Source organism: Phoca vitulina, unplaced genomic scaffold, assembly GCF_004348235.1.
Source record: "Phoca vitulina isolate PV1807 unplaced genomic scaffold, GSC_HSeal_1.0 scaffold61, whole genome shotgun sequence".
NCBI lineage: Eukaryota > Metazoa > Chordata > Mammalia > Carnivora > Phocidae > Phoca > Phoca vitulina.
The window spans coordinates 4,693,162-4,709,178 of NW_022589764.1; the positions used below are offsets into that span (position 1 = coordinate 4,693,162).

Genomic DNA, 16,017 nt, shown 5'->3' on the forward strand with positions numbered 1-16,017 from the left:
CAAACAGACTGGAAAACTCATAATTCATAATGCATTGGGTAAAGCACTCAGAAGGGTTTTGTTTCAGTAGTGTGAAATTATTACCCCTAGACTGAGCACTGCTTAGACTCACCTAACAAAGCATAAAAATAAGACCTAAAAGGATCAGCCCATTTCTAAGTAACATAACTGCCCCATAAGACAAAACTCAAGGATGTATAGGAATACAAAAATAGCTAGCATGCAACAAGGTAAAATTCACAAAGTCCGACATCCAATCAAAGATTACAAGGCATGCAAAGGGACAGGAAAACATGGGCCATAATGAGAATGATAATCAATGACTCAAAACCCAGAATTGACACAGATATTAAATTAGGAGAAAAGAGTATTAAAGTTATTATAATTGCATTCCATATGCTTCAACAGTTAAGTAGAGACAGAAGATATAAAAAAGGCCCAAATTGAACTTCTAGATATGGAAAGTATATGTGAGATGAAAAATACACTAGATGGGATTAATGACAGATTAGATATTACAGATGAAAAGATGACTGAACTTGTAGACATAGCAACAGAAACCATCTAAAAAAGATCACGAGGGGCGCCTGGGTGGCTCAGTCATTAAGCATCTGCCTTAGGCTCAGGTCATGATCCCAGGGTTCTGGGATAGAGCCCCGCATCAGGCTCCCTGCTCAGCGGGAGGCCTGCTTCTCCCTCTCCCACTCCCCCTGCTTGTATTCCCTCTCTCGCTGTGTCTCTCTCTGTCAAATAAACAAATAAAATCTTAAAGAAATAAAAAATAAAAAATAAAAAAGATCACGAGCTGTGAAACAACTTCAAATTGCCTAATATATATGTAATTTGAGTCTCTATAGGAAAGCAGATTGTAGCAGGGACAGAAAAAATGTTTGAAGAAATAACAGCCCAAAATTTTCCAAATTTGAGGAAAAGTAAAGAGCTAGAGACCCAAGAAGTTCAATGAACACTAAACACAAGAAACAGAGAAAACTACACCAAGACACATCATAAACAAACTGCTCAAAACCAAGGTAAAGAGAAAATCTTAAATGTAGGGGGAAAAACATATTAGTATGAAAAAATAAAGATACAGATGACAGCAGATTTCTTGGAGGAAAAAAGCACATGAGAAGGGAGTAAAACAACATACTTAAAGTATGGAAAGAAAAAATTGTCAAGCTAAAATTCTGCACCAGTGAAATTATCTTTCAAAACCAAAAACTGAAAGAATTAATCATCGCAGATTTGCACTCTAACGTTCTCCACAAATTATTAAAGGAAGTCTTTCAGAAGGAAGGAACATGATAGCAAATGGAAATCTAGATCTTCACAAAGGAATGAAGACAATGGGAATGATACTTACATGGGCAAATATGTAAGACTTTTCATATTACTTAAATGTCTTTAAAAGATAATTAACTTTTTTTAACAAAAAAATAATATACTGTGGGGCTTATAACATATGTATAAGTGAAATGTAGAACAGTAGCATAAAGGCTAGGAAGGAAGGAATGGAATTGTGAAGTTCTTACACTGTATGTGGAGTGGTACAATATTAATTGAAGGTAGACTTAGTCAAAGATGTATAGTATAAACCCTAAGTAACCATTAAAATAACCAAATAAAGAATTATAGGTAATAAGCCAACAAAGGAGATAAAAGGACTCATAAAAACAATCCAGCAGAAACTCGAAAAAACTGGGGAAAGGGAACAAAGAACATATGGGACAAATAGAAAATAAATAGCAGATGACAGACTTAAATCTAACTATATCAGCAATCACATTAAATGTAAATGGTCTAAACACCCTACTTAAGAGATAGACATTGCCAGATTGGATAAAAATGCAAAACCCAAGAAAGACAATTAGATTAAAGGTAAAATGATGGAAAATTATATACTAAAATTAATCAAAAGCAAAGTTGGATTGTCTCTATTAATATCAAAGTAAATTGTACAGCAAAGAATATTATCAGAAAAAAGGTCATTTTATAATTATAAAAGATCAATTAGTCAAGAAGATATGATCATTCTAAGTGTTTATACACTTAATAACAGTTTTGCAATACGGGACCCCAAAATGATGGAATTGCGAGGAGAAATAGATAAATCCTCAATTACAAGTCTGAGATTTAAATACCTTGCTCTTAATAGTTGATACACCAAATAGGCAAAAAATCAGTTAAGGATACATAAGACTTGAACTACATCATCAACCAACTTGATTTGACATTTACTAGAACACTCTACTCAAGGAGAGTAGAATAACATTCTTTTCAAGTGCACATGGACATTAACTAAGACAGGTTCTATTCTGGGTCATAAAACAAGTTTTAGTAAATTTATAAGGATTTAAGACACACAAAATATATGACTACAAAGGAATTAAATTTTAAATCAATAACAGAAAGATACCTGGAAAACGCTCAAATATTTGGAAATTAAACAACACACTTCTAAAAAAAAAAAAAACAAAACCCAACCATGGTTCAAAGAAGAAATCAAAAAAGAAATTTGAAAGTAGTTTTAACTGAATGAATATAAACACAACACATAAGAATTTGAGAATGCCACTAAAGCAGTCCTTATGGAAAATTTTATGACATTAAATGCCTATATAAGAAAAGTAGAAAGTTCTCAAGTTCATGACCTTAGCTTTTACCTTCAGCAACTAGAAAAAAAGAGCAAATTAAATTCTAGGTAAACAGAAGAAAAAAATTAATAAAATAAATAATAAAGCTCACCTCACAAATCAATGAAATAAACATAGAAAAACAATAGAGAAAAAGCAATGAAACCAAAATTTGATTTGCCCCTCTCCCCATGTAGATCCTTCAAACTCCAATTCTATTATTTACTACAGATAAGTTATTTCAAATTTCACCTTATTATCATTCATTCATCAAATATTTATTGAATTCTTACTATAAGCAATGCACTATGTGGAAAACAGTAACTCCTAGAAATGTAAAATCTAGCAGGAAAAAAGATCAGGTACACAACTACCATGATACTGATACTGGGTGGTAAAAAATGCTGGAAGAGCGGAACGTGGTAAGACTTCAGAAATAGGAACCATTACTGTTGTGGGAAATCAGGTCGCTTGGTTGAAAAGATTTTGAGAGCAAGGACAGCGAGGAGAAAGCACCCCAAGCAGAGTGAATAATTACCAAGGGCTTAGAAGCGCAAGGTGAAATGGGTATATAGCTATCTGTGGGTGGTTCAGTTTGGTTGGTATGTGTCGGGGGTTGGGGACATGGATATAGAACAGCATATTTCAAACCAACCTCTCTAGTACACTAGACCTAGGAGACATTAATGCACCATCTATAAGAGAGGGTTATTGACAATGATGATCAAGTAAGCTGGTAAACACAAACATTGTTTCTACAAAAGTAGGGTTCTACCATAAACATGGACAAGTTTTATTACCTCAAGTTTTCTCAAAGGCTTTAATGTCGTATAATTCCTTGTGAATATACCTCCGAGGGATATAGTATGCAATGCTTTCCCTAACTTTTTGGACCATAAAATCCTTTTCTGGGACACTCATTAAATCTTATGCAGCTGGTACTTTTTGAGCACTGTTTGGGAAGCCAGGAGGTAGAGGAAAACTGGAAGGCTGGAGCCAGGTTTAGAAGACATTGATTTTAGACTAAGAATTTGATTGACTTTATTTGGCAGGTGGTGATGAGCCCCTGAAGGTTTTATCAAGAAAGAGAAATGAAAATACTGAGACTGATCTGTTAATTAATAGACAAATATAATGGAAACTAGGGGGGCAAAGTGGCCACTGATTTTCAAACTTTAGAGAGTCTCCTACCACCTTGATGACTGTTAGCATATCTGTGTTCTGCCTACAATATTAACTTTTTCTTTAAGACTACAACTTTTTAAAAACCTAATACTTACTTCAGCTTCACCCTAATAAATAATCAGTGATATTATGGGTTTGATGTCATATTTTCTCCAATACACATTAAAATAAAAACAGAAGTATTAATATTTTAAAAGTTGGTCTGTGTTCCACCTAGTATCACATTAGGCGTCACCAATTGTAAACACTGCATACCTTGGGAAATTCTAAATTTGAGCAATGTCTGATGTCCATTTTTAACCATGATCCACCATCTAGAGAGATTTTATCAGGTTTTACTTTCTATAGTTTATATTCTGACAAAGTAGGCATTTTCCCTAAAAATAAAATTAGAATATTCTATATGCTTCTTAAAACTTCTCCCTAGAAATTCTGGGACCCTCTTCAATAAGTGGGTATGGTCCTGCAGCCACCCCTTACCACCAGTCAAACGAATCACTGAATATTGCACAGAATGAATTCAGGTGCACAGTAGAAGTGAGAAAGGAAGTGAAGGGAAGGATAAGAAGAAGTACTGAAAGAAATAATTACAACTTGAGAGCTGCTTGGATGTAAAAATTAAAGAAGGGAGATAGTCAACACTGACTCGACATTTTCATCCAGGAACTCTAGATAGGCATCGGCCCACTACGGCATGGGCCAAGTGCTGCCCACTGTTTGTTTTTATAAATAAAGCTTTCTTGGAACACAACACAATAAATTACATATTATCTATGGCCACTTTTGTACTACAACGGCAGAGGTGAGTATTTGTGACAGAAACCTTATCGCTCTCAAAGCCTAAATTGTTTACTGTCTGGCCCTTTACAGAAAAAGTTTACTGATCCCTAAGACACAGTGATGCCATGGACAGGAGTAGTGAGTAAAGGGGAATGGTCACTTTGATAAGACAATCAATTTGGTTTCCCAGGTCAAATTTGAGGCTGTGGGAGAAACTTTATATAAGAATGTCAAACTTAGAAGTTAGAAATATATTGGGTCACCCAGCTGGCTCAGTAGAGCATGTGATGCTTGATCTCAGGGTCTTGAGTTCAAGCCCCACATTGGGCATAGGGCTTACTTAAAAAAATTTAAAAAATAAAAAGTTGAAAATATATCACTAGTTCTGAGTGACATCTTTTTAAAGATCATATTTTTTCCTTTCCTTTTTAAAACAATTAGTAACTTATTCCATGCCTACATACAAATAGGATTTGAGATGGCTAGAGGTGAGTGTTGGAGCAGTTAGACGGGACATAGTTACCAAGGTAAAGTGTGGCCACTCCTTAATAATCCAAAATAGAGCTTTACAGTTTAACCAAGAAGGAAGAAAGTGGGAGCTTTTCTTTCCTTCATGAAATAATATAGAATGAAAACATGAGAGAGGGAAGAAACTAGCTGAAGGCCAGGCTGTGAGAAAGTTACAGAGGCCAATCTATCCCAGCAAAACTCATTCCTGGGTAGCCCTTCAAAACGTGAAAGGCTAATCCTTCCATTCAACATCTAAGCTTTGCTTAAACCCCACTGTACAGAGACTCTGTGTTATCTCTGATGCCAAGATGGTGGCTGAGATTTTTTCTAATACGTTCTTGACTTAAGCTTTCTTTCTTTTCTATTCATCCCACTGGTTGATGATTTGATCATTTCAGTTAGTGTTGTGGTCTATAAAAAGAGCAGGAGATTGGGAGGGGGAATCTGTGATTCTAGAAGCTGCGCTGGCCCAACTACTCATGGAATTTGGGCAATACCAACAACTGACATTTATGTAACACTTTATGCTTTCCCATATTTTACCTTCTGTGGCCCTTACCACAGCCATGTGAGGTATGGAAGAAGGTATGATTTATCCCTATTTTATAGCTGAGGACAATGAAGCTGACAGAAGCTAAATTACTTGTCCAATGTCACACAGGCCGAATCAGGACCTGGGTCTTCTAATAATTTGGTGGTTTCTCACCACATCATCCCGACTTTCCAATGAAAGTCTTTAGCACTGGGAAGCAAATACTCTTGCTTTGGAAACCTAAGACTGCATTTTAAAAAGTAATCATACGCTTTTATAACCAGGAAATGTGACCTCTTCAACAGATTTAACCACACTTTCTTATCTTCTACTTAGGGGAGGCAGAGATGAAATTTTAGAAGCTACCCAAGTAATATGTTCTGTAATATTTGCTATTCTGGGCCTTGAACCGAGTGCTAAACTTTGAAATTGAGCTGATTTTTCTTTCTTTTTTGGCTTAACTGTAAAAAGTGGTTTGTCTCATGTTGCCTATAATATTAAATCCTTAAAACAGCAATTATAATCCAAGCACTCACAGACTGGATCTAACTTGCACATGCTTTTTTTTTTCCTTTTTGGCCAGAGAGTGAAAAAAATTAAGCCATTATTTTAAAATTAGAAGTTTCACAGACCTGTACCTCTGAAACAAATAATATATGTTAAAAAAAAAAAAGAAGAAGAAGAAGAAGAAGAAGAATAGCAGGAGGGGAAAAACGAAGGGGGGGAAATCGGAGGGGGAGACGAACCACGAGAGACTATGGAGTCTGAGAAACAAACTGAGGGTTCTAGAGGGGAGGGAGTGGGGGGATGGGTTAGCCTGGTGATGGGTATTAAAGAGGGCACGTATTGAATGGAGCACTGGGTGTTATATGCAAATAATGAACCATGGAACACTACATGAAAAACTAATGATGTAATGTATGGTGACTAACATAACATAATAAAAAAAAAGTTTCACATATGTGTAAAGATCTAGCTTTTGGGATTTCTGGCTTCCTATGAAAACTCAAAACACCTTCCACACTGGGCCAATGTCATCACCGGCAACACCAGCGAGGGGGGAATGGCAGAAGCCTTGAGGTGTCAGCAGCTACCATTCCTACCGCTCCTGGACACGAGGCAGCAAAGTAATGGCCATTTGTCATTGCTCCTGTGTTGCTTTTTTTCTCATTGTAAAGAACCATACCTGGTTCTTTACATGGTGAAAGGCTGACACAAAGGGATGTGGTTTTCCCAGCCCCATGCCACTTGCCACTCATTTCCTAAATGTAATCTAACCTAAATTACCATCACTTACATAAGATTGTCAGATACATCACTATTTTATAACCACTAAGAATAGAACAACACTGCTACTACACGATGACTGGCCATCAAATGTAACATGCATTCCAATTTCAGAGATGTTTAAACACCAAAATGTGCATCTCTGAGCCCATTAAATGAATCATGTTACCTGCCTGGCTTCTGGAAACATTTGAATCCAGGACCTTGCTTTTAATTATGTGTCTGTTTCCATGTGTGCTGCATCTTACAGGAACATCTGCAGCACAAAGACATACTCTTCAGTTCACTTACTTGGAGCTACATGCTTATCATCAGCCACTTTTCTTTTCTTTGTAATAGCCATAGCTGGGGGTTAAATTTTCATTAGAAATCAGCCCAGGCCCCACACACCACCCTCTCCCTGCCAGCCTTGGGGAAAGCTTCCCAGGCCTCTCAATCAGTGCCCACAACTGCCAGTCAGACATATCCAATCAATTGATGCTATTCCTTCTGCCAGACCTGTCCAGCGGAATGCTGAAGCACATGATCAGCCTCAGATCAAAATGGGAGGAAGAAGTCTGAAGTGGGGTCTCAGTCTTCCATTTCCAAGAGGTGATGTTCAAAAACTTAATAACGGGTATAGCAGGAGGACCAACCAATCTATATAGATGGCAACTATGCTGGAACTAGGTTCAGAAGGTCCCCTGCTGTTACAGGTGTTAACCAGTAGGTGCTGACTTGTTGGGGGGATGTAGGGAGGCTTGAGGGAGGGGCAGGAGCCCCCAGGGCAGTGGCTCCTGGGAAATAACAACCATTGTGACTGTATGACAGTGTACTAGTTAAAAAGCAACTTTGCCCATATGTAAGCTGAGGCATCAAAAAGCCGTGAGATGGAAAAACATCCTAGAAGGATACAAAATACCAAAACTGAATTAAAAGGAAATAAAAAAATCTGAATAGAACCATAACAAGTAAATAATTTAACAATTTAAAATATTTACACAAAGCTAAGCCCAGGCCAAGATGGCTTCAGTGGTAGAGGCACCTGGGTGGCTCTGTTGTTAAGTGTCTGCCTTCGCCTTAGGTCATGATCCCGGGGTCCTGGGATCGAGCCCCACATCAGGCTCCCTGCTCGGTGGGAAGCCTGCTTCTCCCACTTCCCCTGCTTGTGTTCCCTCTCTCTCTGTGTCTCTCTCTGTCAAATAAATAAATAAAATCTTTATTTAAAAAAAAAAGATGGCTTCAGTGATAAATCCTACTAAATCTTTAAAGAAGTAATATGAATCTTTTGCAAACTCTATCTGAAAATAGAGGAGGGAATCCCTTCCAACTCATTCTGTGAGGCCAATATTATCCTGATACCAAAGCCAGACAAAGATGTAAATAACACAATAAACCAATATCTTTATGATTATAAACACAAAAAGTCCTCAACAAAATATTAGAAAACCAAATCAAGCAACATATAAAAAGGATTACACATTATGACCAAGGGGGATTTATCCCACGAATGTAAAGTCGGTTTAACATCTGAAATCACTAATGTAATACACCATATTAACAGAAGAGAGGGCAAAAACTGCATGATCATTTTAATAAATGCAGAAAAAAACATTTGGCAAAATCCAACACCTACTCATGATAAAACTTCCTTAACCTGATAAAGGGCTAATAAAAACTTTAAAAAAACCTAACGCTAACATCACACTTAATGGTGTATGTTTGAATGCTTCTCTTTTAAGACTGAAAACAAGGCAAGGATGTTTGCTGTCACCACTTATATTTAAGACTATAATGAATATTCTAGTCAGTGTAATAAAGCAGGAAAAAGAAATAAAAGGCATGCAGATTAGAAAGGAAGAAATAAAATTTTATTATTGGCATGATTTTATATGTAGAAAATTTTAAGGGAGACACCACACACACACACACAAACACAGACCCCAAAACAAAATGAAAACAACAGCAAAATCCTACTAGAACTATTAAGCAATTTCAGCAAAGTCACAGGATACAAAATAAACAAAAATTGAATATCTATCAATCTGAAAATGAAATTAAGAAAACATTTCCATTCACAGTTGCATCAAAAAGAATAAAATACTTAGGAATACATTTCACAAAAGAAGTACAAAACTTTTACACTGAGAATTATATAACATTGCTGAAAGAAATCAAAGGAGACCTGAATGAGATACATTCTATGTTCATGGATTAGAAGCCTTAATATTATTAAGATAGCAATACCCCCCAAGTTGATCTATAGATTTTATATAACCCCTATCAAAATCCCAGCTGCCTTTTTTCTTTTTTTTTTTGCAGAATTTGACCTTAAATGTATATGGAACTGTAAAAGACCTAGAATAGTTAAAACATTCTGAAAAAGAACAAAGCTGGAGGACTCACACTTCCCATTTTTAAAACTTACTACAAAGCTACAGTAATCAAAATAGTGTGGTACTGGCGTAAGGACTAACAAACAGATTAATGGAATAGGATTGAGAGTCCAGAAATAAACCTCTACATTTATAGTCAATTATTTTTTGACAAGAGTACCACGTAATTCAATGGGGACCAGAATAGTCCTTCTAATAAATGATGTTGGAACAACTGGATAGGTGCATGCAAATTAACAAAGTTGGGCCCCTACCTCACACCATATGCAAAAATGAACTCCAACTGGATTAAAGACCTAAAAGTAAGAGCTAAAACTGTAAATCTCTTAGGAAACAAAGGGCTATGTATGAGCTTGGGTTAGACAAAGATTTCTTATGTACAATACCAAAGGCACACTGATAAAAGAAAAAGATAGATAAACTGGACTTCATCAAAATTAAAAACTTTTGTTGTTTCAAAAGACACCATCATGAAAGTTAAAACAACTCACAAAATAGGAGAATATATTTGCAAATATTTGTAGACATAGCACATATTTGATAATGGGATTTTAATGCAAAATATGTAACAAACACAATTCAATAAGACAAATAACCCAAGTAAACAATAGGCAAAAGATTTGAAAAGACAATTTACCAAAGATATATGAATGACTAATAAGCTCATGAAATGTTCAAAATCACTAGTCATTAGGAAAATGAAAATCAAAACTATAATGAGAACTACTTCACACCCACCAGAATGACTGTAATCAAAGAGACAGACAATAAGAAGCACTGGCAAGGATGTAGCAAAACTGGACCCCTCAAACACCACTCGTGGAAAGTAAAATTGTACAGTCACTTTAGAATGAGTAATTCCTCACAAAGTCAAACATATACAGAATTACCCATAAATCAGCAATTCCATGCCTAGGTACATACCCAAGAGACTGAAAACACCTGATCACACAAAGACTTGTACACATCTTCATAGAAGCATTATTTATAATAGCTAAAAACTGAAAGCAATCCAAATGTCCATCAACCGGTGAATGGATAAACAAAATGTGGTATATTGTACGTCCGGCAGAATATTATTTGGCAGTGAAAAGGAATGTACTGATACAAGCTACAACATGGATAAACTTTAAAAACTTTACGCTATGTGAAAGCCAGATGCAAAGACCACATATTGTATGATGCCATTTACATTAAATGTCCAGAAAAGGCAAACCTATAGAAACAAAGTTTAATAGTGATTGTCTGGGCCTGGGTAGGAATGGGAGTGCCTGCAAATGGGCACAAAGAATCTTTTTAGAGTGATGCAAATTTTCTAAAATTCGCATGTGGTAATACTTGCCCAACTTTGTAAATTTTCTAAAAAATCATTGAGTTGTAGCCTTAAAATGAGTGAATTTTATGGTATGTAAATAACACCTCACTAAAGCTATTAAAAATAGCTATGAAACCACAATGCAGTTTTATGTGTAATTCTGGCTTTTAAATATCTATGACTATAAGACTTTTTATTTATTTATTATTTATTTTATTATTTTTCTTAAAGATTTTATTTATTCATTTGAGAGAGTGAGAGAGAGAGAGAGAGAGAAAGAATGAGTACGGGAGGGGCAGAGGGAGAAGGAGAAGCGACAACCTGCTGAGCAGGGAGCCCCACACAGGCCTCCACCCACGACCCATGAGATCATGACCTGAGCCAAAGGCGCTTAACTGAATGAACCACCCAGGTGCCCCTATAAGATTTTTCTAAGTTACGTCTGCCCCAATTCCCAAAGATAATGTGGCAGAGGCTCCCAAATCTTGAAAAGCAATCCTAAATTAATATTATGGTTCTATGAATAAATAGATCAAATGCATTAGTGCCTGGCACCTATTGGGCCTCAATAAATGTTTACTGGATGAACAATTAAACTATCTTCCTGGTGTGATTTTTCTCTCCAAATACCTCATACACCTGATACCTGAAACTCAGTTACTTAGGACAATTTTTTTTTAAACTAAAGAAAACTTAAATAAATGCAATGTCCCCAGAGGAAAACCTGCTAACAGTGGGGTGGGCAGGATTCGATGGGCTAAAATGAGGTAACATATTAACTCCTTCATGCTACTGACTCACTTGGTTTAGGAGTAGGGCTTGGGGAGTGGGAATATGTGATTCACAGAGTGACTCAGAGATCCAAGCTGACCAAGCTTTAACGAACAGGAGTCACGGCAGACCAAGAGATTGGAAACCTGTGGATGATCTTTTCACCACCATTGGCCAGAAGTGACACAGGCCACCTGTGCTAACATTTCTTTTTTTTCTCTGCACTACAGAGGGCTAGGATATACAGGGGAATAAAGAGATATTTGAGTAGATTTGATGAGCATTGCAGCCCACCACATCAGTCATCTGCAGCAGGGGACCCTGTCTCAGAGTTATTTGCCAGAACCAAATTTTCCTCCTTCTGGGTCCACCTAAGTAAGAACCACTGATCAACGACTTAGGATCCTTTGAAGCAAGTTTTGAGTCAGGAGACAAACACCCTGCTTGGTGTCTCTGAAGCACTCTGCTTTTTTTTGCGGGGGGAGCTAATCCTTGATTCACTTTTATTTACTCAACACTAAGGAAAGTATCTGGTACATGGTGGCAACTCACTGAGTGTATGTAATTTAGTTTCATCTCAGAGAAACAGGTCAAGTGAAAGCCTACCGTCTGAGTAAGAACTCCTCCCATCCTCCCATAGTGTTCTTCAATCATAAGGTTGTTTTTTTACTTTTTTTTGTTGTTGTTGAAATTCCTTCAATTCAGTTAGATAGAACCAAGAAACACACTTAAATCCTGAGGCAAAAGGAGCAAGAACGGATCCAAAGTAAATAAATAACAATCATGGTTACTGTTAACTGCACCACCACTACCACCACACTTAGTAAAATTTGTATTTGTACCACTAAACAAAAAAATAAGCTCAATGCTTTAGAAGAATACAAGGCAATGCCTTAACATTTGTTAATCCACCATGGGAAAGTGAAGTTACTTGGATAAAATCTCTTACGAGTCTGCGACCAATCTGTACTTCATTATTTACAGTATTTAATCCTTTAATTTCCAGTCTCTGTTCTTGGAACCACCTTAATTTACATTATCAGTTTAATCTTTTCCCATTACTACTTTCATTAGGTCTCACTCCTGCTGAAAACCCAGGACCAAACCCTTTAATTCTGGCAATTTTGACTCTTCATGTAACTTCTTACGAACTTTTTGCCTTAAAAAACAACAACAACAAACCAAGGGCCCAAATGAAGCCTGTGCTGCAGTCTGAGCCAATTATTTTTTAAGCTTGCACATACTTGCTAACAACTCATCCACTACCTGGGATGCCACTTACCTTCTTTTTGATCTACTGAAATTTTGCCTATTGCTCAGGACTGAATTGGTCGTAAGCTCACCGTGAAGCTCGCCCTGAATAGTTCAGCTCACACTGATCTACACTCTTGAAGCACCTGTGGTCTACAATATGCATCTATGCATCAAGAACTGTCCAGAAGGGGCGCCTGGGGGCTCAGTCGGTTAAGCAACTGCCTTCGGCTCAAGTCGTGATCCTGGAGTCCAGGGATGGAGTCCCACATTGGGCTCCCTGTTGGGTGGGGAGCCTGCTTCTCCCTCTGGCCGTCCCCCCTCTCATCCTCTCTCTCCGTCTCTCTCTCTCAAATAAATACTTAAAAAAAAAAAAAAAACTGTCCAGAAGTTTTGACTTAAATGTTTTGAGCCTCATTTTCCCAGCTAGAGTATGAGCTTGAGGGACTTAATTTTATTATTTTATATCCCCATGTAACAGAAGTCATTCAAGAAATATTTATTACATACCTACTATAAGTTATGCCCTGTAGAGATATAGATGTGCCACTAAGTATATTTGTTAGTTGAATTAATACCTGAAGAATCTTTAAGGTGCTGTATTTTGGAATTTTATATTGGGCCGAGTCCTAAAAAAGTATTATATTGCTATTTCAAATATAAGTTATTCTTGTTTATCAGTATTTTCCTGAACTTTCATGTTTTAGTTTTAATGAAAATCTCATTTTGAAAATATAAATGTTGGATTTCTTTTTTGAGAATTTATCCTTACGTTAATTACCTACTGATTCTGCTTCATATAACAATATTATGTTTTCCTTGGTCATTAGCAGATTTGTCTCTGAATTTCCTAATCTACAAAAATACAAAATTTGGATCGAAAGCTGATTCTAATGTTCTTTTCTATCTTCTGATAGATGAATTGTCTATTACGCTAGGTATAATATACAAAAAATACCCATTTCACTTAAAAATTACAATAATATTACGATGTGTCCCTTTAAATTCGTATTAATGCAACAACAACAAACCACGGCTTTTTAGGGTATATAATAATCTATAATTATTCTTATTACCTTGTTCCCTTTACCATTCAAAAATCCACTGATTATTTGGAAATAACATTCTTCCAACCTCACCCTAAAAACACTTTCTGAAAACTCCTCTTCCTGCCACTCTTAGATTGTGCCTGTATGTTAAATTCTCCTTTGACGCTTATTCCTTCAAAACTATCGAAAAACGGGAAAAGTTTCTTTAACTCTCAAATCTCTGTGTCGTAAAATCCTTTGTTAGATTTACCCCATACGCAGGAGAGGTTCTCCGTTTCCTTTTCCAGCGAATTACACAGTTGTCTCGGCAGCCTGATTTGCCAGTTTGGTTCCCGCTGTATCAGTTTGTGATTCTTTGTACAGATTAATAACCATGAAAAAGTCTAAAGCAGGGCAGTTCCAGAGTAAATTATAGCAGTCTTTTCCCGTAAAGCAATCTGGTACTTCGCAAAACTCCAGGCGAAGAATGAATGATAGAGCATGCACCAATAGGGAGTGGAGAACAGTATTTTGTGGAAGTTTGCAACCCAATCCTGGGGAGCCAGAGGTGGGAATTTTAAAATGGGGTTGTTTTTTTCTTGGAATTTTCTTAAAGTGGTATCGCTGCCTGTTGATGTTAAAGTTTGTCAAAGACTGCAAAATCGCTAGCTTAAAGAATTTTGAGTGACTGTTTTGAGTGAAGCAAGATGTGAAAATAGACACACATTCAAATGGCCATTCTGACACATAGAATCACGTGGCTATTTTTGTGTCAGTTTCAGGGGCGTAGAAGTCATTGGAAGATGATTCATTTTTTATGATCAAACATCAGATGTTAAATTAATGCGTTAAAATATTTCATGTTTTTAAGAAATGAGAACTACGTGGCTAACATTGATTGCTTTAAAATTTTGTCATTCTATTGTTAATCATTTGGGGGTCACTTTCCAATATTAGGAGCAATTTTATTATTTGGGTCGATCCTTAACACCCTATTTTTGTTTTTACACAAACTGTAGGTTTCCTCATTATAAGCCTAGCAAAAAGTTCTTAAGTACTACAAATTCTTAGGTATTGAGAAATGTGTATCAAAGTTCTTAGAGCTACATGACATTCCCCATGCCATATACTTCAGTAACTTCTGAAGACCAGGTTTAATAAATAGGAAATTAGTATTTCATTATAACTCGTATCTTGTTTTGGAGTAGGTGTTATTCTTATTTAGTATAACTCTGCTTTTTAGATTATTCATCTCTAACAGTAATTAAATAAACCAACGGGAAACTAGTCATAAAGTCAAGGTTGCTTGACAATGCATCACTAATAAATTAACAGCAAGCTTTTCAAAGAACAATGACAGCAGTTTCATGAGGGGAAGTTTAAAAAACTCTTCATTTCAGAAAGTTGCCATATTAACAAAATATTTAAAAAATAAAATTGTTTTAAAAATGTTCCCTAACAATGTTTGGAATTCTTTTCTTTTTACCAGTATAAAGCTCTCTTCCTTTGATGTCTCCTTCCGCTGACATAGGAATTTTCGTCTTAAAGAAATATTTATTGACGGCCTACTCAGTCACGCTAGGAACTGAGGTAATATTTAACTTACTAAGCTGTTATTGCCCTTTTAAGCGATCGTTTCTCACAATAGACCTCAGGTATTTCAAAAGTAGAGACTAGATTACCCGCCTCATCTTTGGAACAAACCTGTCAGCGCGCAGTGAGCCCTTAAATCCTATGCTTAGGCTCACCACCTGATACTAACCTTGGCCATATGACATAAACCCACCAGACCTCAGCTTTTCACTCGTTAAACGAGTATAATAATAGTACCTGTGTCATGAGATTGCTGTGAGGATTTAGTGAGAATATGCACAGCTCTTAGAACGCTGCCTGGTACACAATAAGCGCTCGGGTGTTACTATTGTTGTGGTGACTCCCCAATGTGTACAATGAATGAGAGCGGGAGTGCCTGAATGAATGTATGAATGAAAGAACACATCAGTTATTGGCAATTCCTGAGGTTGGAGCAGGCTAAATAGCCCCCTCAAAGAGCAAATCAAAAGACTGCGATCAATAAAGCAAAACTCCAGCCGCAACCGGAAGCCAATGTTGAGCGGGGGGCGGGGCCAGTCTGGAGGAAGCCGCGCTCTTGGCCAATAGGCACATCGCTTGGAAAACGAACTTCTCGTCCGTGCAGTTTTGAAACCGCGAGAACAGGCACGACTTATCGCGATGCTCCGTCTTTCTCTCCGCAGCTCCCTCTGCCCCCACTCTCCGTTGTGCGGGTTCCGCCCCGTCCCGCCCCGCCCCGCCCCGCCCCTCGCCGTCCGCGCCTCGCCCCGCCCCCCCG

At 37.1% G+C, this 16,017-nt stretch overlaps 1 protein-coding gene across 2 annotated transcripts in view; it reads right to left on the reverse strand.

The window, feature by feature from the left end:
- TTC23 (tetratricopeptide repeat domain 23) overlaps window positions 1-14,124 on the reverse strand; it is a 93,983-nt gene extending 79,859 nt beyond the window's left edge. Inside the window, exon 1 of one of the 2 annotated variants that reach the window (XM_032391317.1) lies at window positions 13,939-14,124. Coding sequence is in view for 1 of the 2 variants with exons in the window: in XM_032391316.1 (XP_032247207.1) it covers window positions 7,219-7,270 (52 nt within the window). In the remaining variant the exon portion in view is untranslated. Of the gene's footprint in view, window positions 1-7,218; window positions 7,271-13,938 lie in introns of those variants that run through there. The other variant, XM_032391316.1, reaches the window with a different exon arrangement.
- Window positions 14,125-16,017: the final 1,893 nt, after the last annotated feature.